The following is a 25,547-nucleotide window of genomic DNA, read 5'->3' on the forward strand; positions in this document are numbered from 1 at the left end:
CCACCATCCAGGGTTGTGGGGATGAGGCCCTTGCCCTCATCAACATGGGGACAAGGTGCTTTGAGGGGTCACAGATAGTGATGGCCGAACGGTTCGCCCGGCGGTCGTTTCGCGGCGAATTTCCGACATTCGCGGTCCGCACGTTCGAACGCCTTTTTCCGTCGTTCGCCGCGGCGGACTTACGTGTTTAATGTATACAAGAACTTTAACCTTTGGTGACACGTTTATCATGTGATACAGGACAGCCAATTGAGACATGACAGCACATGGACACTTGTACATTCCCCCTAACCTATAAATACACCCGATCCGGTGGCCATTTTACATTCTTTCTTCTGTTACGATAGGGACAGGTTCCTGTGTGGAGTAGGGAGAGATAAACCACTAGCTATTTGGTACACAAAAGTTCTTTTCAGGACTGGTATAGGTGTTAGGTGTTGATAGGTTTGCTGTGCTGCTGATTCTTGCAGCAGCCTGAGTGTCTTTTGTTAGTTTAGAGAAAGGGAAAGGACGGTGTATGCTACAGGGACAGCCAGATTAGTCTTTCATCATCATCATCATCATCATCATCATTAGCTGTTACTATCAAGGTCCACAAAAGAGCTGTTCCAGTAACCACTAATCGTTCTCTTTTTTTGCCAATTTGTATAGGGACAGGAAGGAAGCAGTGTTGTCAGGCAGTGAGGGTAATTTTAAAGACTTGCTGTTATTATTAGTTCCACAAAGGTTCTTTTCAGGACTGGTATCAGTGGTACAGTAATAGGCTTGTACATGTATAATATTCTTTCTTCCAAATATAGAAAGGATATTATACTTGACTGCTGCCCTTCTGCTGCAGTCTGCTAAACATTCACAACTCACTTGTTCCACAAAAGTTCTTATAAGGACTGGTAACTTGGTATAGGGTGCTACGGTACATAGGCTTGAGTGCGGTACAGTCTGCTGTTCTGTAAGGACCGCTATCGGTCCACAATAGATAGGGTTGACGTGCACCACTGCTGACCGCTGCCCTATACTGCAGCAGTCCTTCAGCGGTATAGGGACTGACGTACAGTCTGCTAATCACTAACACACAACCTGCTTGTTCCACAAAAGTTCTTATAAGGACTGGTAACTTGGTATAGGGTGCTACGGTACATAGGCTTGAGTGCGGTACAGTCTGCTGTTCTGTAAGGACCGCTATCGGTCCACAATAGATAGGGTTGACGTGCACCACTGCTGACCGCTGCCCTATACTGCAGCAGTCCTTCAGCGGTATAGGGACTGAGGTACAGTCTGCTAAACACTAATACACAACCTGCTTGGTCCACAAAAGTTCTTATAAGGACTGGTAACTTGGTATAGGGTGCTACGGTACATAGGCTTGAGTGCGGTACAGTCTGCTGTTCTGTAAGGACCGCTATCGGTCCACAATAGATAGGGTTGACGTGCACCACTGCTGACCGCTGCCCTATACTGCAGCAGTCCTTCAGCGGTATAGGGACTGACGTACAGTCTGCTAAACACTAATACACAACCTGCTTGGTCCACAAAAGTTCTTATAAGGACTGGTAACTTGGTATAGGGTGCTACGGTACATAGGCTTGAGTGCGGTACAGTCTGCTGTTCTGTAAGGACCGCTATCGGTCCACAATAGATAGGGTTGACGTGCACCACTGCTGACCGCTGCCCTATACTGCAGCAGTCCTTCAGCGGTATAGGGACTGAGGTACAGTCTGCTAAACACTAATACACAACCTGCTTGGTCCACAAAAGTTCTTATAAGGACTGGTAACTTGGTATAGGGTGCTACGGTACATAGGATTGAGTGCGGTACAGTCTGCTGTTCTGTAAGGACCGCTATCGGTCCACAATAGATAGGGTTGACGTGCACCACTGCTGACCGCTGCCCTATACTGCAGCAGTCCTTCAGCGGTATAGGGACTGACGTACAGTCTGCTAAACACTAATACACAACCTGCTTGGTCCACAAAAGTTCTTATAAGGACTGGTAACTTGGTATAGGGTGCTACGGTACATAGGCTTGAGTGCGGTACAGTCTGCTGTTCTGTAAGGACCGCTATCGGTCCACAATAGATAGGGTTGACGTGCACCACTGCTGACCGCTGCCCTATACTGCAGCAGTCCTTCAGCGGTATAGGGACTGACGTACAGTCTGCTAAACACTAATACACAACCTGCTTGGTCCACAAAAGTTCTTATAAGGACTGGTAACTTGGTATAGGGTGCTACGGTACATAGGCTTGAGTGCGGTACAGTCTGCTGTTCTGTAAGGACCGCTATAGGTCCACAATAGATAGGGTTGACGTGCACCACTGCTGACCGCTCACCTATACTGCAGCAGTCCTTCAGCGGTATAGGGACTGACGTACAGTCTGCTAAACACTAATACACAACCTGCTTGGTCCACAAAAGTTCTTATAAGGACTGGTAACTTGGTATAGGGTGCTACGGTACATAGGCTTGAGTGCGGTACAGTCTGCTGTTCTGTAAGGACCGCTATCGGTCCACAATAGATAGGGTTGACGTGCACCACTGCTGACCGCTGCCCTATACTGCAGCAGTCCTTCAGCGGTATAGGGACTGACGTACAGTCTGCTAAACACTAATACACAACCTGCTTGGTCCACAAAAGTTCTTATAAGGACTGGTAACTTGGTATAGGGTGCTACGGTACATAGGCTTGAGTGCGGTACAGTCTGCTGTTCTGTAAGGACCGCTATAGGTCCACAATAGATAGGGTTGACGTGCACCACTGCTGACCGCTCACCTATACTGCAGCAGTCCTTCAGCGGTATAGGGACTGACGTACAGTCTGCTAAACACTAATACACAACCTGCTTGGTCCACAAAAGTTCTTATAAGGACTGGTAACTTGGTATAGGGTGCTACGGTACATAGGCTTGAGTGCGGTACAGTCTGCTGTTCTGTAAGGACCGCTATCGGTCCACAATAGATAGGGTTGACGTGCACCACTGCTGACCGCTGCCCTATACTGCAGCAGTCCTTCAGCGGTATAGGGACTGACGTACAGTCTGCTAAACACTAATACACAACCTGCTTGGTCCACAAAAGTTCTTATAAGGACTGGTAACTTGGTATAGGGTGCTACGGTACATAGGCTTGAGTGCGGTACAGTCTGCTGTTCTGTAAGGACCGCTATAGGTCCACAATAGATAGGGTTGACGTGCACCACTGCTGACCGCTCACCTATACTGCAGCAGTCCTTCAGCGGTATAGGGACTAAGAGTTTTGTCACAGGGTCATTTAAAAAATGACATGCAGAGGAAGAGGCAGGCCCTTCCGCAGGGGTGGTAGGGGTAGGGCAGGAGCAACAGGCTTGAGCCAAAGTGGGAAGTTGCAGAAGGTGCGTTCAATTACTTTAAAGGATGCACCAGACTTGGTTGAGTGGCTCGCTCAGCCTTACTCTTCTGCACCCTCCTCATCCTCTCGATCTGCACCCTCTTCTTCACTCTCTGCTATGTGCACCCCCAAAGACACTACCACCAACAACACGACCACCACCACCACCACCACATACCTTCCGCTTGAGTCACTGGAATTATTTTCCGATCCATATCAAGAGGACATTTCTGATGCGCAGCCACTCTTGGTATTGGATCAGGAAGAGGAGGTAGCAACAAGCGCTACTCAGCAGTCTGACGCCAGTACCCAGATCAGCCCAAGGAGGAGGTTGGTCCCCGGTGTTGCTGCCTACTCCGAGATCTCTACTTATAGCGGTGGGGAAGGTGACGTTGATGATGACGTGTCTAGTGATGTCACGTGGGTGCCCACAAGAGAGGAAGAGGAGGGGAGTTCAGAGGGAGATATGGACCAGCAGATAGGGAGGAGAAGCAGCAATGACTTACATTGCACAGCAGGGACAAAGCAGACTGCAAATGTATCAGGAGCGAGTCATCGACCATGTACGGTCACATCTGGCGCTCCCAGGACACCGGCACATGGCTCCGCAGTGTGGGCTTTTTTTAACGTGTCCGCTGCTGACAATAGCGTTGCCATCTGCAATCTTTGCAGTCAACGCGTTAGTCGCGGTAAGCCCAATACTCACCTAGGGACGACCGCCTTAAGAAGGCACATGAGCAGCCATCACCGAGCCCAGTGGGAGCAACGGAACACACAAAGCCACACTGCAGGCTCTCACCGTCCAGCCTCGTCTTCTACTTCTCCTTCTCCTCTCTCCTCACAATTGTCCTCCACTCCACCTTCCATCACGCCAAGCTCACATTTTTCTGCAAAAAGGCAGGCTTCCGTGGGCCTAATGTTTGAGCGTAAAAAAATGATGATGCCGGATAACCCTCTTGCCCAACGGTTGGCGGCTGGCTTGTCAGAACTCATAGCCCGCCAACTACTGCCATATAAACTGGTGGACTCGGAGGCCTTTCGCAAATTTGTGGCCATTGGAACACCACAATGGAAGGTCCCAGGAAGGAAGTATTTCTCAGAGAAGGGCATCCCAGAGCTATATGGCCATGTTCAGCGGCAAGTGAATGTATCTCTGGCACACAGTGTCGGTGCCAAGATACATCTGACCACAGACACGTGGTCTAGCAAACACGGGCAGGGAAGGTATATCAGTTTTACTGCCCACTGGGTGAACCTTCTGACGGCCGTCAAGCATGTAACCCGTGGCACCCGTGTAGATTTGGTTTTACCGCCACGGATTGCATGCAGGCCTGACTCTTCTTCTCCTCCTCCTACTCCATCCTCCTCCCTCTCCTCCTCAGCTGCCTCCTCCTTTTCCGCTGCTAGCGTCTCTTCCACTGCACCGCCCAAGCTCCCCAGAACCTATTCCACATGCCAGGTGAGACGTTGCCATGCCGTGCTGCGTCTGTTGTGCCTGGAAGCAAAGAGCCACACTGGCCCGGCACTCCTTTCAGCTTTGCGTTCACAGGCAGATGAGTGGCTAACACCGCTCAATTTGACAGTTGGTAAAGTGGTGTGTGACAACGGTGCCAATCTGCTTAGCGCATTGAAACAGGGCAAAATCACGCACGTGCCGTGCATGGCACACGTCTTAAACTTGGTCGTGCAGCGATTCCTTGTCAAATACCCTGGGGTCCAGGACATCTTGCGGCAGGCAAGGAAAATCTCGGCCCATTTCAGAAGATCTTACACGGCCATGGCTCGCCTTGCTGACATTCAGCGGCGACACCATCTGCCGGTCAGACGTCTTATTTGCGATTGCCCGACGCGATGGAACTCAACCTTCTATATGCTTGATAGGCTGCTCCAGCAGAAACGTGCAGTTAACGTCTACCTGTATGAACTCTGCGAAAGAAACGGTTCTGGGGAGCTGGGTTTTTTTTCACCGCGCCAGTGGCTGCTCATGCGCGACACATGCAGACTTCTGCGGCCATTTGAGGAGATCACCAAACTGGTCAGTCGCAGCCATGGCGCCATCAGTGACATGGTACCTTATGCCTTCTTTCTGGAGCGTGCATTGCGTCGTGTCATTGATCAGGCTGTGGAGGAGCAGGAGCGGGAAGATGAGGAAGTCGCAATGCTGGATGAATTCCCAGGGGGGGCTACTCTATCTGAGACAAGTCAACAACAGGAGTCTGATGAGGAGTCAGAGGAGGATGGTGCCGGGGCGGATGAGCAGGAGCAAGAAGAGCATGCTTTAAACCTTTCTGGGATCCCTGTTGTGCGTGGATGGGGAGAGGAGAATGAAGAGGACGACATTATCCTGGATGATGAGCAGGAGCCAGGCCACCACACCGCTTCCACTTTAGTGCAAATGGGGGCCTTCATGCTCCAGTGTTTTAATAGGGACCCCCGTATAAAAAGCATGAGGGTCAAGGACCAGTACTGGGTGGCAACGTACTTAGACCCCCGGTACAAACACAAAATGGCGGAAATGTTACCGCCGTCGCAGAGGGCTGTCAGAATGCAGCACTTCCAGGCCTTGCTTCGAGAAATGCTGCATTCTGCTTTTGCGTGCGCTGGCAGAGGAGCAATTCCCACTCCCAGAGAAGGATTTGCGGGTACCAATCCAACAGCGCCTGCAAGAAGAGGCCGGTTTGAAGATGTGTTGGTGACTTCGGATATGAGGTCATTCTTTCAGCCGACCCATCGACAGGTGTCATCCGGATCCAGCATCAGGGAACGCCTAGACCGTCAGGTGTCCGACTACATTGGGTTAACGGCCGATGTGGACGCTCTGAGGAGTGATGAACCCCTAGACTACTGGGTGGGCAGGCTTGACCTCTGGCCAGAGCTTGCCCAATTTGCAATCGAACTGTTGGCTTGCCCCTCATCCAGTGTCCTGTCCGAAAGGACGTTCAGCGCAGCAGGGGGGATTGTGACCGATAAGCGTACTCGCCTAGCTCACCACAGTGTTAACTACCTCACATTTCTAAAAATGAATGAGGCATGGATCTCGGAGGAATTCAACACATGTGACCAGTAGACCATGTATATGTCTATAAACTATTTTTTTAATCAAGCACACAGACCTTCTTAATTCATTTGGCTCACTTCCTTGACCCAAAAAAGCACACCGTACTATATGCCCCTACCCTCCTCTTTGAAGAGGTTGAGCGGTGTCATATTTCTACTGGGGCTGCTTATGATATCCCTGTGCTGTGCTGACTTCCTCCTGGGGGTTCTTATTATGAAGGGATCACACTATCCCTGTGCTGTGCTGACTTCCTCCTGGGGGTTCTTATTATGAGGGGATCACACCATCCCTGTGCTGTGCTGACTTCCTCCTGGGGCTGCTTACGGTGCTGCTGTCAGTGCTGTATGTCACGGTGCTGCTGTCAGCGCTGTATGTCACGGTGCTGCTGTCAGCGCTGTATGTCACGGTGCTGCTGTCAGCGCTGTATGTCACGGTGCTGCTGTCAGCGCTGTATGTCACGGTGCTGCTGTCAGCGCTGTATGTCACGGTGCTGCTGTCAGCGCTGTATGTCACGGTGCTGCTGTCAGCGCTGTATGTCACGGTGCTGCTGTCAGCGCTGTATGTCACGGTGCTGCTGTCAGCGCTGTATGTCACGGTGCTGCTGTCAGCGCTGTATGTCACGGTGCTGCTGTCAGTGCTCTGTATTACGGTGCTGCTGTCAGATGCCTCTATCACGGTGCATGTGTCATTCCGGTATGTCACGCTGCTGGTGATCATCTCCTGCACCCTCTTCTTTGCCTACCCTGGTCCCTGACCTTCCCTCTCCTCCATTGCCTTCATTAGCTCCATAGTCCTGAATTGTTAGAACAATTTCCCAAATAAAATAAAAATGCTTGTAGTTATCGATCCCAAATTCACCTCATACATGTATTATGTCATTGTCCAGATGGTGGGACTACGTTTTACCCCCTAATAATTACCACGTGGCCGCAAATTCGACATGAAGGTTTGCAAAGTTCGCCTCCCATTGAAGTCAATGGGGCCCGCGGCGAACGTTCTGTTTCGCGAACGTTTGGGTCCGTTCGCATTTCGCGTTCGCGAAACGTCCCGTCGGAAGTTCGTCCATCACTAGTCACAGACCCCCAAAGCATCCTCCCAATGTTGTGGGCATGTGGCCTGGTATGGTTCAGGGGGGGCGCTCTCTCATCCCCCCCTCTTTTCCTGCGGCCTGCCAGGTTGCGTGCTTGGATAAAGGGTCTGGTATGGATTTTTAGGGGGAACTCCACGACATTTTTTTTTATTTGGCGTGGAGTTCCCCTTAAAATCCATACCAGACCCTTCGGTCTGGTATGAATATTTAGGGGGAACTCGACGTCATTTTTTTTTTTTATTTGACGTGGGGTTCCTCTTAATATCCATACCAGATCTGAAGGGCTTGGTAATTGAATTTGGGGGGACCCCACGCTTTTTTTTTTTATCTCTATTAAGAGCAAAGTTGCAGTGGCGAGTCTACAGCAAGAGTTTCACAAGTCTACAGCATGAAAATTCAGCCACAGTGACCCCTGGGGTGGGCTGACTATTGCACAACATAACTGAACCAGAACTTACAGCAGACTTGTCGAATGTTGCCAAAGTTGATCTGGAGTCATGCAATGCGGACTTGCTGCAATTGTGCAGCAAACTTGTGAAGCCTGGCATGTCTAGCAATAGCTTAGCAAGTCATTTTACAATGTGCAGCATAATTGCTTGCTATATGGGCTATTGTCACCAACATAAACCAAATAATTGGTTTTGCACGATTGGACATTCAATGACCAAAGCTGAAGAAACTGTAAGAAGTTGAACTTAACTTCAATCTTTTTTCAACCCAAAAGTATATGCATACCTAAAACATTTGATTAAATTCCCTATCGGATTATTTTTGGCTGTCTGTGTCCCCTTGGGAGGATATCTTTTACCCAACTCTTCTTGAGATGCAACAGGTTGATTATGGACTGATTAATAGAAGAAAGCCTATCAGTTTTTCTATTAATGGAGATTGTATAGTTAGTCAGGTTGAAAAAAGACACAAGTCCATCCAGTTCAACCTTAAAAACAAATAAATAAAATAAAAAATAATCGTACAATCCAATATACCCAATTTTATGCCCACAATTGATCCAGAGGAAGGCGGAAAAAACCCCAGCAGAGCATGCTCCAATTTGCTACAGCAAGGGAAAAAAAATCCTTCCTGATCCCCCAAGAGGCAATCGGATTTTCCCTGGATCAACTTTACCTATGTTAGTACCCAGTTATATTATGTACATTCAGGAAAGTATCCAGGCCTTTCTTAAAGCAATCTACTGAGCTGGCCAGAACCACCTCTGGTGGGAGTCTATTTCACATTTTCACAGCTCTTACTGTGAAGAAACCTTTCCGTACTTGAAGATGAAATCTCTTTTCCCCTAGATGTAAAGAGTGCCCCCGTGTCCTCTGGGTTGACCGTACAGAGAATAATTCAACACCAAGTTCACTATATGGACCCCTTTTATATTTGAACATGTTGATCATATCCCCCCTTATTCTCCTCTTCTCAAGAGTGAATAAATGTAGTTCCTCTAATCTCTCCTCATAGCTGAGCTCCTCCATGCCTCTTATCAGATTGGTTGCCCTTCTCTGCACTTTGTCCAGTTCCCCGATATCCTTTTTGAGAACTGGTGCCCAAAACTGAACTGCATATTCCAGGTGAGGTCTTACTATTATAGAATATTTAGCACAGTAGTTAGTAAAAATATATCCACGTTTTTTGATTTGATGTACAAATACAAATACATCCACAGTGGTTGCTTATGGTAATGCTTTAATGCCATACCATGGCATATACAGTGGGGTTAAAGTGATTGTAAACTCTCCCCACAACTTTGTCCCATATAAATCAGCATACAAAAACTCAAATGGACACTGCTTGTAGATATCTCCTTACTTGCTTAGTATTGTTGTAATCTTTTTTGTTCTTTAGAATGATGTCACTGAGCATGCCCAGATCTCCAATGATTTACGGCACACTCTGTGACTTCCTACAGCACACAACACTGAAATCCCAAGAGACTGCCGAATTACTTAGAGCTTCTTCCTACACCCCATGTGACCGTGTGACATCACATGGAATGTAAACCTGGGCATGGGACATCATTACTGTAGTCTTATCAGCTGAAGCTGATAAGACTGACAAAGGCAAGAACTAAATAACTGGCACAAGTAAATACTATGAAATAAAACAAGTCAGCTATGAACAGGGGAGCAGGGTTGCCATGGAAACATTGTATTGAGAAAGAGGCTTGGTTAACAGTATAGGAAGTGCTCAATGTAAGGGCGGAAATACACTCCACTGTGGACTCAACAATGGAAACAATACTTAAGATGGCGCTTACCCCTGGAAAGTTTTTTAAAGTTTGGGATGGATTACAGTGGTTTGATAATGACTTATTATAATGGACTAAATTAAAATAAGCATCAGAGTGGGAGAGTTTACTTCCTCTTTAAGTTAACCCATGTATGTTTGTTTATATAAAAAAATGGTGGCAACCAATTTTCAGTTAGTTTGCACTGTAGCCACAGTCCCACATTGATTTTTATTTTTGCCATGGACTATCTCAGCATTCATTCTCTGGAAAGTTGTCATGTTTAGAATTCAGTTAGCAGTTGTATTTTTCCTGAGCAAAGTCCAAGCTATGACAAAAATGAGCAAGTGACAATTTGCAAGCACTGACGAGTTTGTTTAATCATCACCCTAATTATTGAAAATTCCTTATTAGTCTCTCACTCATGTCTAATTTTATTATTATCAACACAACAAAGCTGTTCATGGCTTATTTCAACCTGACATTGCTAACAAGATATTATTGTAAAATTCCACTTAAGACCTTTGGGAAAAGAGCATCTCCAAATTATAGCCTCACAAATTAATTGGAAAGCAAAATGAATTAAGATATATATTTATGATGTTAAAACCTCTGAAATTGCTATTAGATCTCTTTACAAATCTTGGATTCAGAGCATCAGCTTGTAAAGAATACAAAAGTACAAAGAACAGATAGCATCATTTATCAACATGCTGCAAATGTTCTAAGCGATAGAAAAAAGATGAACTATTAAACCATAAGCGTACAGAAGAAAAAGAATTTAGCGACAGGCCTCTATTATTCAAAGTGTTCTGATTTATATGGTATGTTCTATATTATTCAAAATATTTTCACTTATGTATTCGCCTACATTGCTAATACTGTTTTTTCAAATACCATGTATATTTGGTAATTTTTAATAATTATGTATGTATCGGGGGATAACACTCATTTTTTAGCCTGAAAAGAGAGGGTAAACCCTGCCTGCGTGTTATACACCAATATTTTTTTTTACTTACCAAGGGGGTAGGGGAGCGGGTGGTCCGCCCCCTGGGTGCCACCCATTGGAGGGTGTCAGGCCGGCTGCCCCACTTCCCCTGGCCCTGGGACAGCGCTGCTATACATTGAAGATTAGAAAACATTACTGACAGCCCTTTCTCATACAACGTTTCTCCTGTGTCACTCTCAAAATAAATGAAAGCCTGTAATACCTCAAATAACGCTGCTGGTTCTGGCCGCTCTCCTCCTCTCGCTCTGCCTCCTCCTCAAGTGTAGCTTTTGATTGGAGGAGGAGATCGGTCATGTGACAGCAGAGGAGAGTCACATAGTTACATAGTTACATAGTAGGTGAGGTTGAAAAAAGACACAAGTCCATCAAGTCCAACCTTTGTGTGTGATGATATGTCAGTATTACATTGCTTATCCCTGTATGTTGTGGTCGTTCAGGTGCTTATCTAATAGTTTCTTGAAACTATCAATGCCCCTCGCTGAGACCACTGACTGTGGAAGGGAATTCCACATCCTTGCCACCCTTACAGTAAAGAACCCTCTACGTAGTTTAAGGTTAAACCGCACATGACCGAGTCCATGAGAGAGCGGCGTTAATTGAGGTATTACAGGCTCCCATTTACATTGAGAGTGACACAAGAGGAATGTTGTAAGAGAAAGGGCTGTAAGTAATGATTTACAATGTGAGTCACAAAGGAGGAGCGGTGTATGAGAAGGGGCTGACAGTGATGTTTTCTCAACTTTAGAGTATGCTGGCAGTGCTCAGTCTCACCCCCAGTCTCCTGGGAGTGCAGGGGGCATTATAATGAAAGGAGTCTTGTGTACTGTGCAGGGAAAGGGGTCTGCATAATGTGCTTTTCAGGGGGTCCATGTGCTGTGCAGGTTGTGATACTGTGCAGGGGGTCTGTGTGCTATGCAGGGGGTCCATGTGCTGTGCAGGGGGGTCTGTGTACTGTGCAGGAGGTCCTTGTGCTGTTCAGGGGGTCTGTGTACTGTGCAGGGGACTGTCGAAAGTTTTTTTCCTGAAACGACCCCTTAAAATTAGGGTGTGTGTTATACGCCTGTGTGTGTTATACACCAATAAATATGGTACCTAAAGCATTAGACTTTTGCTAATATATCTTACATATCCATAGTGTGCATTTCTTAGTTATATTTTCGATGTTTTATAGCAATGTTTCTTATATCTTCATAGAAAAACATAATGCTTTACATCTTGCCTCTTTATTTCAGTGTCTGTAGGCTTTGAGTATGAAACTTGCCTTGGCCTTATATTATGGGAAAAGAGGACAGCAGCATTACAAGGGTATGAGTTGGATCCCTCAAACCTTGGAGGCTGGTCATTAGATAAGCACCACATATTAAATGTAAAAAGTGGTAAGTATAAATTTTACAAGTGAGCACTTTGTAATCCAACATCACAACAGCTTGTCTAAAGCATCCAAGGAATTACTGATATTAAGGCTTGGTTCATCACAAAACTAGGCAAAAATTGTTAAATGGGAAACAAAAAAACATACCATTCTCATTGTAAAAGAATGAATGTACTGTATAAAATATATAAATGATATAAGATCGTAGGTAGCCAATAAGGAGCCTTAGATCATTCATTCAGAGATCTCAGGTAGTGTTTGTTATTGGGTCTTACCCAACCTCTCTATTTATACTGCCTATGAAAAATGACCCCATACTCCATTAACTGAAGTTAAGCTTGGACCAATATATGGCAGAAGCAGCATACATTTAGTGTTACACTGAGGTAAAGAACAGCTATCTTAAAATAGTATCTATGGTATTTATAACAATGGTTGATAATACTTTCTCAAGAGCTTAGCCAAACTTAAACTACAGTAGCTAGTTACAAAATTAACCAGGCTTATTAAATAGGTCAGCAATAATATGATAGGTTGGAATTTTCTTATAACTGATTCAATAATTTGGATACATATTTCCCCTCTTCTTATGAGCATTTTCTTATTTTTCCACGCCCATTTACACATATTTACACCAACAGTTGTGTCAGTGAATATAGTGCTAGTACAAGCAGCAGCCCATCACAGTTAATATCAGAATTTCATACAGGACCTTTGGACTTAGAATTTTAATCACCCTGAATAATTATAGCCTAGGGTTCTTGGTACTCTGCTCTTTAGTATTAGTATTTGATCTACCAAATATTTGCACAATTCAATCCAGATACTTCAGATAGTGAAACATTTACAGACTAGTATGCTTCAGTATTTGAAACACCTCTGTCTCCAAGGTCAGAGGCAGTTTGCAAGCAGAAAAAAAAATTGTTAATGGACAGGAAAGATGCTGCAAGAAGCATTTAAAATACTTAGGTTTTGCGTGCAGTTATTGCAGTTTTTTAAAAAGATAACAGGGTCTCTTAACATCTAGGCTTGGCAGAAATGATCTCTAATCAATTTGCTTCCATTTTTAAAACTAGAAATATGGAAAAAAAAATTAACTACTAACTCTGTATCTGTATTTGCAATGTTAATTCCAAACTAGCAGACTGCTAACACCATTCCTCCACTTTAATTTTATCTCTAGACAGACAGTTGAACTAATTATGTGCAGTATTATATTATTCTAGTCTTAACCGTTGAAATACTGTAAAGTCAGACATTGTAGTGTTCACTCATGACATATTAATGTAATGGTGTCAGGTATAATTGTGGCTTTATGGAGGTTTGAGTAGTAGCTGGTAGATATAGCTATACTTATTGTATTGTAAGTGGCATTTAGGTGTTAATTTACTTCCCCGGTGTTTTGATGGAGGACATTATTTTCAAAGTGCTTTTATTCCTATCGTACATCTGTGTATAAACTTTCAGGATGGTTACCAGTTTATCTTATCATTACAAAATTGTAATTGGGCATTTGGTTGGATGATTGCTTTTGAAGAAATTGTGTTTATGATTGTGTTTGTTTGATGATGTTTATTATAACATGTATGTAAACTCAAAAACCTTTTTTTAATAGTATGGAAGAGTTTTTTCTGGCTGTCTTTGTCCCTGTTGGGTAGCTTCACTCTCTCAATTTGTCTTGGTGACCCACTTTCACCAGGACTGAAAGTAAAGGAAATTCTAGAATTTTATTTTATTACCAGAAAATGAATAGAAGGGAAACCTTCCTAAGGGGACAATTGTTCTGTCGAAAATTGTCTGAAAGGGGATTTATATCTTGTTGTCTCTACAGGACAGAAGGTAAAGGAAAAATCTCTCAAATTGGACAAATACTGATTGATCCTTTAGCCCTCATTTACATGAGCATATTGATCTGTGCACCTGTGAAAAGGTCCATCCTCAGGCACGTGAAATGCACAGGTGTTCTATACAATTGCATGCAGATAGCTTTTTTAAATAAATGACAGGCAACTGGTTGCACAAACCTGCATGGATCTCCAAGTTCATCCCCAACTGTATATCTGTGTGAGTTTGATGCACAGATTAGAACACAGACAGACTGTCTTCTGATCCGTGCATTGAACCTGCATAGATTTTTACTCCTGAAAGCACTTGGAGATCCATGCAGCCAGCCACCTATCGTTTATTTGGATAGGTTGCCTGCATGCAGCTGCACGAAACACCTGTGCACCCCATGCATTCCAGTGAGGATGGTCCTTAACATGGGTGTTTAGTTTGGTCTAACTATCAAATCAGAGGCTGGGACATAGAAAGCAACCAGGTTGTATATTGCTTAACTGCAGCAGATACAATTTAGGTCTTAACTTAGCTGTGCTCTCTGGTACAACTGAGTGGACTAAACTAGGGATTAATTTGGCAAGTAAAACTATAAATATATATATATATATATATATATATATATATATATATATATATATATATATATATATATATATATACAGTGTATGTATGTATATATATGTATATATATATATATATATATATATATATATATATATATATATATATATATATATATATCACACACAATTGTGTGTGTATTAGTTGTGCATTTAGACATATGCCTTTAGAGAGATAAAGTGTCCAGGATAACAGCATAAGAATGAAAGGGAAAAGATGTTTAGTTGTACATTAAGCTGAATAAGTTTGTTCACTCCTTATTGATATACTAATTGTAAAGTTGTTTGCTAGGTATTCTGCATAAAGGCAGTGGAGAAAATCTGTTTCTTTCACAACAACCTGCTGTAATCATGAGCATTATGGGTAACGGGCGTAGAAGAAGTATCTCTTGCCCCAGCTGCAATGGCCTCGCTGAAGGTAACAAGCTATTAGCTCCGGTGGCTCTTGCAGTTGGAATTGATGGAAGCCTCTTCGTGGGAGATTTTAATTTCATACGACGCATCTTCCCCTCCAGAAATGTCACCAGTATTTTGGAACTTCGGTGAGATTTTCATCTTGACATAAAAGTTAGCTGGAATGTCAGGCAGCATGCTTTTATTAATATGAATTTTATAGTTGACCTGACACAACTCAAAACCACAAATGTTCTAGTTCATCACACACAAAATACTTTTAGACAGTGAAACATTGTAATTATGTGTTTGTCCAAACTGTTTGCATGAGCAATATTGAAAAAGATAACTTATCACCTAATATAGTTTAAAAGTGTAAGTTACAAAAAAAGACTGTATTTCTTTTACCATATGAATATGGCCTTCAATAAATACCACATTTCTTCACTGAAAGACTTACAAAGGGTATTTCTACAGATGGGGAGTCCTTTGGTGTATTGAAGAGCAATGTGTTACTGGCCTCTTCATCAGTGAAGGAGAAAGTGACACTTTGAACAGATGTTTTGAGCTCTGCTAATGTCCTCTGGACTAAGAATGACATTTATCTTTGTCAGAAGACAATCCTTTAAATGTACAGCACATTTACTTGCTGTACATGATTTGTGTTGCTTGTTTATTCTGCGTTGCCCTCTTCAGGATTAAATGTCATTTTATGTCTTTGAAGATTTATTATTTTTATTGTTTTTCCTTTGTTATCATCTAATTTCCAAGACATTTTTCAAAAACGAATATCTATTAGCCACTGTTTTAATTAAGGTGTTTGTAAAGACTGAAGGTTTTTTGCATTCTTGCATGGGAATATAGGCCGCACCTCCTCCCCCCAAATACCTCAACAATAACACTTAATTAATTAAAGACACTCAACAACTTTGTTTGGCATATAATTGGCCACGGGATGTTTTTTGGTGTAATAAAAAAATAAACATAATTTTAGTAATCCATAAAAACTCTCTAATTGCAAATAATAAAATACAAAAAACAGCTCAGTCTTACAGGACTTGAGCAATACAGAATATCTTAAACACAAGTCCCCCCTTCAAATATAAAGGGTGATGTACCACATATATGTGCTCGCGACAAGGGTGGGGAAGGTTGGAAGCTTGTTGCTAATTCTGACCAACTGGTGAGGAAATTCCTATGGGGCCAGCTTTATATAATGAGCCCCTTCTAGATTGTTCTAATGGGTCATGTGACAATCTAGAACATTCCCAGTAGTTATGTGATGGACCTGCAGTGCTGCAGCATCACATGGCCCCATTTTAACAGTTTTTTTTATTATTTAAAGACACCAAGCCTCTTTTTTAATTAAAACTACAAATGCAGGAAGGGGGAGGCCACATGCCCATGCTGACGGGTTCAAATAGTTAAGCCCTTTCAGTCCATTCAATGCATAAAAGTAAAAAACCTTATCTGTGTAGCACCCCCCCAGCCCCCCTAATACTTATCTGAGTCTGATCTTCCTCCAAAAATGCGCATAAGAGCCAAAGCTCTCCGGGCACTCTCTTTCTCCAATAAGGAGAGGGGGCTGAGCAGCGGCTCTGTGTGTCAATGGAAATTCAGAGCCATGGTTCATGAGCAAGCCTGCTTGGATGACCCCATTGCAAGCTGCTTGCTCTGGAGGCACTTGGCAGGAGGGAGGGGCCAAGAGCACCAGCGAGGGACCCAAGAAGAGGAAGATCAGGCTGCTCTGTGCAAAAACACTGCACAGTTCACGTGTGTATAACATGTTTGTTATTAAACTAATAGGTTGTGAAAATTCACTTTGTAAGAAAACCCAATCATGTGCAAGTATTTAAGTCAACAGAATTTCACTTCATTCACTACGCTAAGGCAAAATTCCCTTGCAAAGTGAAATTTCCCTTTCAAAGTGAACAGCCTGTTTTGCCTTTAGTAAATAAATGCTGTTAAGTGTACAATTGGAATACATTATTATAGCACAATTCTTGGTTTAAACTGCAGTAATGAGAAACAATTTAAATGAGATTTAAAGTGGTTGTAAACCCCATTCACCTGGACACATATATCTGTAGTGTTTACCTATCTCTTTCCAAAGCTCTAAGTGCCATGTCTTTCTGCTGTGGCATTCCTCTGTTATCAACAGAGTCACTTCTGACAAGTTCTTCAACACACAAGATAACAGCATCTGAAATTTTGTGTCTGGGAGGGAGCTTAGAGGTAGATAAGCAGAGAGCTTGTCTATTAATAGTACAGCTCTACATGTTCCTTCGTTCCTCTGCCTATGTGGAGGGGCGGTGTGTGTCTTTCCTCCAATCAGCTTATACAGTGTAAGCCCAGACTCCACACCTACTGCTGAAAGAGGAAACAAGATTTGTAACATGATTTGCACTTTCTAAAGAATGTAGAAAGGGAAATACAGCGAATATACATGTAAAACTTATGTAGGGAGATTTTTTTCCTCTCTATGTATCATCGGAGGCTATTCACTTCACTGGGTAAAGGAAAGGGTTTATAACCACTTTAAAGAGGAGGTCTAGCCTGGGAAAAAAATAAAAATCAGCAGCTACAAATATTGTAGCTGCTTACTTTTACTAGAAGGACACTTACCTGTCCAGGGAGCCCACAATGTCGGCCCCCCAGCTGATCTTCGGATTGACTCGTGGGTGCTGCCACCATCCTACCTGGTAACGTGTCCCGGGAATGTAAAGCTTTTTGGCTTCACGGCTGGTTCCCTACTGTGAATGTGCAAAGCATGCTGCACTTTATAATTGGCTCAGCGGTGGGAGAAGGAGGAGGGGGGCCGAACTTCCAGGAGATTGGGCTGCTGCCCCATCTCTGGAAGTGGGGAAAGGGACCTGTCAAATACAGGTACACATTACCCCCTCCCCCTGAAAGATGCTAAATGTGGCACCGGAAAGGGGAAAAAGAGTATAAGCGGAAGTTCCACTTTTGGATGGAACTCCGCTTTAATGCGCAAGGAAACCCAATCAAGTGCCATTTTCAATATCTATAAATTTGCAGTTTCCAATAACTGAATATCCAATGATCCTGCTATTAAGACCCTTTGTTTGAGGACTTTCTATTACAGGGTAAATGTGCTTAGTACCTATCTCCCAGTTGTGCTCTTATGTTGTCATTCTGTCACATGCTCTATAATCTGAGACTACAAGTGGCCATGCCATATTTCACAGGTATGCTACACTGTTGTCCCCACCTGGAGATTCATCCTGTGAAATTACATGCTGCAGTTGCTATACTAAAAGCATGTAGACATAAAGTGGTTGTAATGAGAGAATTATGATACTTTGGCAAACTAAGGGGTCTATTTAATAATGTTATCAGCCAAGATTTACACAGGTTTCACACAAGATGTACCCATTTTCTAACTGAAGCATAACTGATCGATGAGTGAATCTTAGATGCAAGTTGTATATATCTTGGGTAAAATTATTGATAAACATTGTTAAATGATGTTTGTAATTTAGGCTGTTATCCCTCTGTGCTTATTTTACCATTTTTAAAACTTACCATTTTAGATATGTTCTTCTTTGATACTGAGCTACCTAGATGTCAAATAATGGGAAACTTTGATCTGCCTGCTTAACCTAGAAACTATTTTTAGCCACAATGTGTACATTATGAGAACTGTTCAATTATGTATGTTAATATATTTTCTCTCTCTTTTTTCTCCTTTTCAATTGGTCATCTGTATTTCTTGCCAAAGAAACAAAGAATTTAAACATAGGTAAGGATATGACTTTAAAATATGTGCTTTCTTCCATGTACTTTCTGTCCACATTGTTCATGAAAGAAAAGTTTTCTGAGCAAAGTATTGCTAGTGTGAACATGTGCCCCACAGTTTCCACATGTTCTTCTTGTGTAGTAATAAATTATATTTTAGCTGTGCGGTTGTGTCAATTTTCATTGTAATTTTTCATTGCTATGTAAGCTCAGTGCCCCAAAAACTTTAAGCTTACATCTTCATGTATGTACCATATTCCTATGCCACATTCATTTATTTGTGCTATTACATGTATCATAAAATGTAGTTTTTATTAGATATATAAACCTGCCAAGTAGCGATCCTCTTCCATAAACACGTAAAGAAAGTCAATTTCTAAACCAAAGGATTCAAATTTACTTTTTTTTCAAAACATATTGTATAAAAGAATCTATGTAATGTAAGAAATGAAATGTATGTGCTAAAACAAATTTCCTTCAGTCAGAAAATTTGCTGCTGCATGTTTGAATAATTTCTACTTAAAATGATGGTAATTATTTTTTATCAATTTCTGTATAGCAAACAGCTTAAAAGTAACACCAGTAACAACATTTTTGATTCAAATGATGGTAACAAAAATGTGGCTCATTGAATGTTGTTTGTAGATCACAGGTCATATTGAACTGTACCTTTACAGGTTGGTTTTTGTACAAACAATATGGAAAGTCTGGTGTTGGGTTTTTAAATACCCTTTTAAAAAATGTCAGCTGGAATTCAATAGCTTGCATTATGGTAGAATTATATATTCTCTGGTAGAAATTTAACATGAATGAAAGTTAAGAAAAGGTACTGCTAACAAACAATGATCGAATAATGTAAGCAACATTGTAGTTAAAATGTATCTATACCTAAAACCTATTATGTTCATTTTGGATAGCGTGGGGAAACGTTGGAACCCCTGTCAGGTTTTATTGCTGTCCAGGGCTCCTTTTGAGAGATTCCCCCCTCACTTTCTGTTCCAGCCTTCCTCTACCTAAAACTAGGCTAAACAAATATTATCTAAATAGAGGTGTCATGTGTATTGTTATTTGAATCTTTGTTTCCTGTGCCTATTTCTTCCAGATTTGTAGAGTCATTTACCATGTAGCAACTAATGCTTTTGACTCTGTGCAGTAAATTCCTTTAATAAAGATCTGTCACTACTGTGCAGGGTAACTGGTCTTGCATTTTCCCCCATTGTTGTAGTTGTATGTAGGCATCTTGCAGTCAGTGGACTTGAAAGGTCCCCAAGCACAGATTGTCTTTCCGCACAGGCTATGTACGGCCCTGTAAAAATTTCACTGCTACTTTTTCAAAGGAAATATTTTTGTTTTTTCTCAAGACATTTGGTAGACACAAAGTTGACTTATATACTTTGTGGTCATTGAAGAATGAACAAAGGTTAGTGATATTATTGCAGAACTACTTTTTCAACTTTTCAGCAGATGGTTTAGCATAATTCCACTTTTTTATTCAGAAGAAGTGAATGCTGTTCATGCAGTTATTTAACCAGTTGTAGAATTTTGAGCATGCTAGGTTCCCACAGAAAGCTTACTCAAAGAACACAGGATGTACATAACACAAGCTGTCCTTCTACCCCTGAAGAGTATTTCCCAGATGTAAAATGAAAGCCTGAACTTGCTTTGTAGTATAGCAACAACTGTAACTTATGTTCTAAAAGCCTAAATTCTTATCAGTGTTTGTGTACACTGTTCAGACTCTTGATTCAGAGATATAATATAAAATTTTTGTTACACTGTATTTTCTGTTTCATTTATTATTGAATCCAATTGAACAATATATGAGTTTTGGTTGAAACTTCTGTGAATCTGTAAAAACATTTATATCTGGACCCTGACTAATGTTAAAATGCACAAAGCAGTATTAAAATTGTTTTACATTTCGCAGCTCCCAATATTAAGATAACCCCTTCACCAACTTAAAAAAATGCAGATTAAAGTATAGAAAATTCAAACTTTTTAAATACCCACTTGCTGTTCCATTCCATAAACTATTTTTTATTTACTTGCAATGTGCTTTTGCCAGAAAATGTGACTACTCTAAGAAGAGTCAAATCTCCTGTGCAGTCCCCACCTTCCTTAAATATCATAGCCCTGTCCTCTTGTAGGAGTGTCCAATTACTCATTAGTGTCCTGCAATTCAACCCCCCACCCCACTCTCACTACCCTCCATAAGCTTTTATGTAGCTGCCAAAGGAGGAGTGCAAGGGAATACAATACAGTGTCACTTAAGAGACAGCTCTGAGTCTTCCAGGGTTGTTGAGACTATTTCCAAGATGCTGCCACCCAGCAGCAGTCTCCGGGCTTTTGCAAGTCTACACAAGGGAGGCTCTAATCATTAAATAACAAACATAAATATGTTTTTATGGAAATTAATGGTCTGACAACAAGGTGCGCAAAACAACATACTGTACGTCCCTGAGTCATCCGCAGCTAGTGGGCACGCACCCACCACGTGCCGCTAGAGTGTGCCCGCAGGTCCCGTGGACTCGATGTCTGCCGGTGGCCCACGATTGTGGCATGGAGAGAAAGAATGGGGAGATGCCTATGTAAACAAGGCATTTCCTGTTCTGCCTAGCAAAATGACAGGGATCTACTGCTCCCAGTTGTCAGGGAGCAGTCCTCTCTGCCATATTCTAGTGAGCCCATCCCCTACAGTTAGAACATGCTGAGGGAACATAGTTAATCCCTTGATCGCCCCCTAGTGTTTAGCCCCTTCCCTAACAGTGACATTTACACAGTAATAGTTACATAGTTACATAGTTAGTCAGGTTGAAAAAAGACACAAGTCCATCCAGTTCAACCTTAAAAACAAATAAATAAAATAAAAAAATTATCGTACAATCCAAATACCCGATTTTATGCCCACAATTGATCCAGAGGAAGGCAATTTTTTTTAGCACTGATCGTTGTATAAATGCCAATGGTCCCAAAATAGTGTCAAAAGTGTCCAATCTGTCCACTGCAATGTTGCAGCCATGATAAAAATTGCAGATCGCCACCATTACTAATAAAAAATATTAATAAAAATGCCATAAATCTATCCCCTATTTTGTGTACGCACTAACTTTTGCGCAAATCAATCAAAATTATCACTCTTTTTTTTGGTCATAGCACAAAAAATAAATATGGATCAAATACCACCAAAAGAAAGCTCTATTTGTGGGAAAAAAAGGACTTCAATTTCTTTTGGGTACAATGTCGCACCAGCATGCAATTGTAAGTTAAAGCGACGCAGTGCCATATCGCAAAAAAGGGCTTGGTCAGGAAGGGGATAAATCCTTCCGGGGCTGAAGTGGTTAAGGTCAAGTTTTGGCCAGCAGGCAGGCCCATTAAGTTGTGGTGTCATGAAAATAGCCATTTCTCTTTATACAATTCTTCATTGCTGCCAAGATATTAACTTACCTGTAATCTAAATTCTGTCAGGATTGTAATTATCCTGTAGTTTAGTCTGAAATAGGACATATATCGCCAGGATCAAGTGACACAATGATACTGAGTTAAGATGGCATTCCATTTAGCTGACAAATACACTGACATTATTGACATACTGAACCATGAATTCTATAGAGAAGACCAGTTGGAGAAATGTCTATAAACACACTATTATTCTAGACCAAAAGATTTACCTGTCTTTAAAAGCATCTTGTGGGTAAAAATTACACAATAACTATTGTGACATTTGTGGTTAATAATCAGGGAACATTTATGGTAGAAGCCACCACATGAAAACATTTACGAAGGATATCTGTAAACTAATCTTTAAACAATAAATGTTGGATTGTTTTAATGAAACAGAAAGTAATAATTATTAGTTGAATAAAATTATTCAACTTATTCAAATTATTCAAATTGCAAACTATTGCAAACAATAAGATCACAGTTTTAAACACATTACTTATGATAATACCTTTTTATGATGTTCTATTCTGGACCCTTCAGTGAGAAAAAATATTACGTAGCTTTCTTTGCTTCTGGAAGGACTAAGCAGCTGTGTTTAGCATAATTAGCCTTGTCTGTACTGTGCAGGCAGATCTTAATTTTCAATTGTAACTAGAATTGAACCTTGTTTATTCTAACAAAGGGTTAAAGGTTTAGAGTCTGGGCTTCTTTATTGCATATTAAGGGGACAGGCTTAGGACAGACTCACTCCAACATTGTTCAAAATACCTTGCAGTCAGCCAACACATCTTGTCCTTAAACACATCTAAATGGTAAGATTATTTAAAAAAATTAGGCATTCTAGACATGCGAGTGAGAATACACAACAAACGTATAATTTTACACATGAGAGGCATTGTAACTGCAGTCTATTCCATGGAACCTCACCTATTAGTGTGTACACAAGCTGTTCCTGTATTCCACTATTCTATGGACTTTTCTGCTGTTTTTTGACCTACCCCTCTGGCTATGCCTTTGGTATGGATGGGTCATTCCTGCCTCAGCCTGGGATCAGACATTGCTGCCACCACCTTTCTCTCCCTCCCTTTGGGAATCGGGCCAATTACCAGCTGACTAACATTCTTTATACTGTACTCCTGATGAGTAGATATGTTCCACAAAACGCGTTGAGTTCCATTGTGATTTTTCAAGGATGCCAAGACAATCTGGTTCTTGCAATTTATACCTATTTTTAGTTGTATCATTATTGTGCATATACCATCATGCATCAATACAATATCTATTTATGTGTTCTAACATGTGCTTTTTATATGTCAGCTGGTTTTTATGACTTTTTTTATGATTCATTACCATATACTGTGTTTTTCTGCAATTATGTAGATTTATTCTTGGATTGTAATAAACTTCCTATACCATTTACTTTATGTTATTTTGACTTTGGGTAGTGACATGCCTCATTTAAAGTCCCATGACCACTGTTTCCTTTTACATATAAAACATATAGTGGGAGTTTCTTAAATTTGACTGAACAAGTGTAAATACATTTATAGTTTTTTTAAGTCTTAGTGTGCTAATGCTACAAAAATAGAAAACAAGGCTTTGATAGTTGTGAAGTATCTGGGTAAACCATCAGACATCAGTGATATGTACATTTTTAGCGTAAAACACTAGTGTGGCTTTATGGTAAACAATAAAGGGTCATTAATTAGGTAATGTATGTACCATGTATCACAGTGATTATTTAAATGAGTGTTACAGTGAAGAAGCTCATATGGGTCACTGATTATACCTATGGGTCGCATCACAATGGTATGTGCCTATTTTATAGCAAACAGTTTCAAATATGCTGCCATGTTGCTGCTTTGAAGGTTATTATACAGTTATGTACACTTTTGAACTTCAATACCAATAATGATGATTTATGTTCCTTGACATTGTAAAACATATGATTAGTCAGATACAAAGAAAATATTGAAAGTAATATTGAATCACTGATTTCTTGAAATATTTGACTATTTGAAATATTTAGCACATTACAGTAAAAGAGGTGAAAGGTGAAGTTTTTCAGAGAGGTATGATAAATGTGTCCCAATGAAAAGCAGTGTTGTGTGATACGAATATCCCTCTGCATCAATATTCAGGTCCAATTTAAATACTTTCGGTACTGTGTAGAACATGTGTTCTCAGAGAAAGTTCAATTCAAGTCAGAATATTGTGCATTGTAGCATAACCTTTATCAAAACAACACATTTTTTTCAGTTTTTTGACAAATATATAAATGCTTCTTTAGGATTGCAAAAAGTAAATTCTGTGAAAAAAAAATTTGATACAATTTATTTAGGAGCAGCTGTGGGTAAATACGTGTGTATTATATATTTTAAATTTTTTGCATACAATATATATATATATATATATATATATATATATATATATATATATATATATAGTATATATAGTTGATTTCTTATCGATACATCTTGGACTTTGAACATTTCTGACAGATAAAACCTTGGCTGTTGTTTAATATGAAAACATTGAAATATTAAGCAGCATGTGTAGACTAATTTGGATGACGCTTAGAATGTCTTTTTTAAGTGGATGTGATTTTAAATGATTTACTGTAACTGTAACAGTAAATTATAGCAGTTTCCCTCTGCTTCAACATATGTTTCTTTAACTAAACTTTCCATCAACTGACCAGCAAGACTAAAAAATAGTTCAAGTAGAATTAATTACAGTTTGCATTTGATGAAGCGATGTAAGCACAGATGTTCAATGTTATATTTCAATGGAAATTTGATGAGAGATTAAGATTGGATTTCACACTTCTCATGAATTAGCAGATGGCTGACAGAAATAGATACTGGTGTCTTATGAGAGATACATTTTGGTAGAGGTCTCCAACCATAAGTGGATTTGCTCTTTTACATTAACTGAAATCCAACTGCAGGTAAATGCACTAAAAGTTTACTTCAATGGAAACATGTCAGGACGAAAATATGGAGGTTGCCACTGTAGATCTTGCCTTCTGAAAATGCTAGATGCATAGTCATCATGCTGATCTTTTCTTTTAATACTTTGGTTAGGGCCAGGCAGCTAGCATTTTTAAATAAATGAAAACATTACAAGCCCTCCTGTATCTCACATGGTAGTTTAATGTCATTTCAATCAAGTATAGCATATTATAGAATATTGCATGTTCATTCATATAATGTAACTGCATCTGATAGATCATGGGTGTATAAACCATACATGCTTAATTCTTTATAGTGATGTTTCACTTGTTTGCAGGGATGCAGGGATATCTCCTTTGGATATGTTTACCTGTTGATATTAAGTTCCTCATGTGCTGTCGCTCTTGCTATTTATTAAT

At 41.1% G+C, this 25,547-nt stretch overlaps 1 protein-coding gene across 3 annotated transcripts in view; it reads left to right on the forward strand.

The window, feature by feature from the left end:
* Positions 1-25,547, forward strand: part of TENM2 (teneurin transmembrane protein 2) — a 1,738,186-nt gene that overhangs the window by 1,578,573 nt on the left and 134,066 nt on the right. For all 3 annotated transcript variants that reach the window (XM_077473475.1, XM_077473476.1, XM_077473477.1), the window contains 3 exons: positions 11,983-12,126; positions 14,874-15,123; positions 18,717-18,737. In XM_077473475.1, the coding sequence (XP_077329601.1) occupies positions 11,983-12,126; positions 14,874-15,123; positions 18,717-18,737 (415 nt within the window). The remainder of the gene's footprint in view (positions 1-11,982; positions 12,127-14,873; positions 15,124-18,716; positions 18,738-25,547) is intronic.

The sequence above is a fragment of the Lithobates pipiens genome, unplaced genomic scaffold (assembly GCF_037356315.1).
Source record: "Lithobates pipiens isolate NorthernLeopardFrog02 unplaced genomic scaffold, aLitPip1_a1.2 Scaffold_8, whole genome shotgun sequence".
Lineage (NCBI taxonomy): Eukaryota > Metazoa > Chordata > Amphibia > Anura > Ranidae > Lithobates > Lithobates pipiens.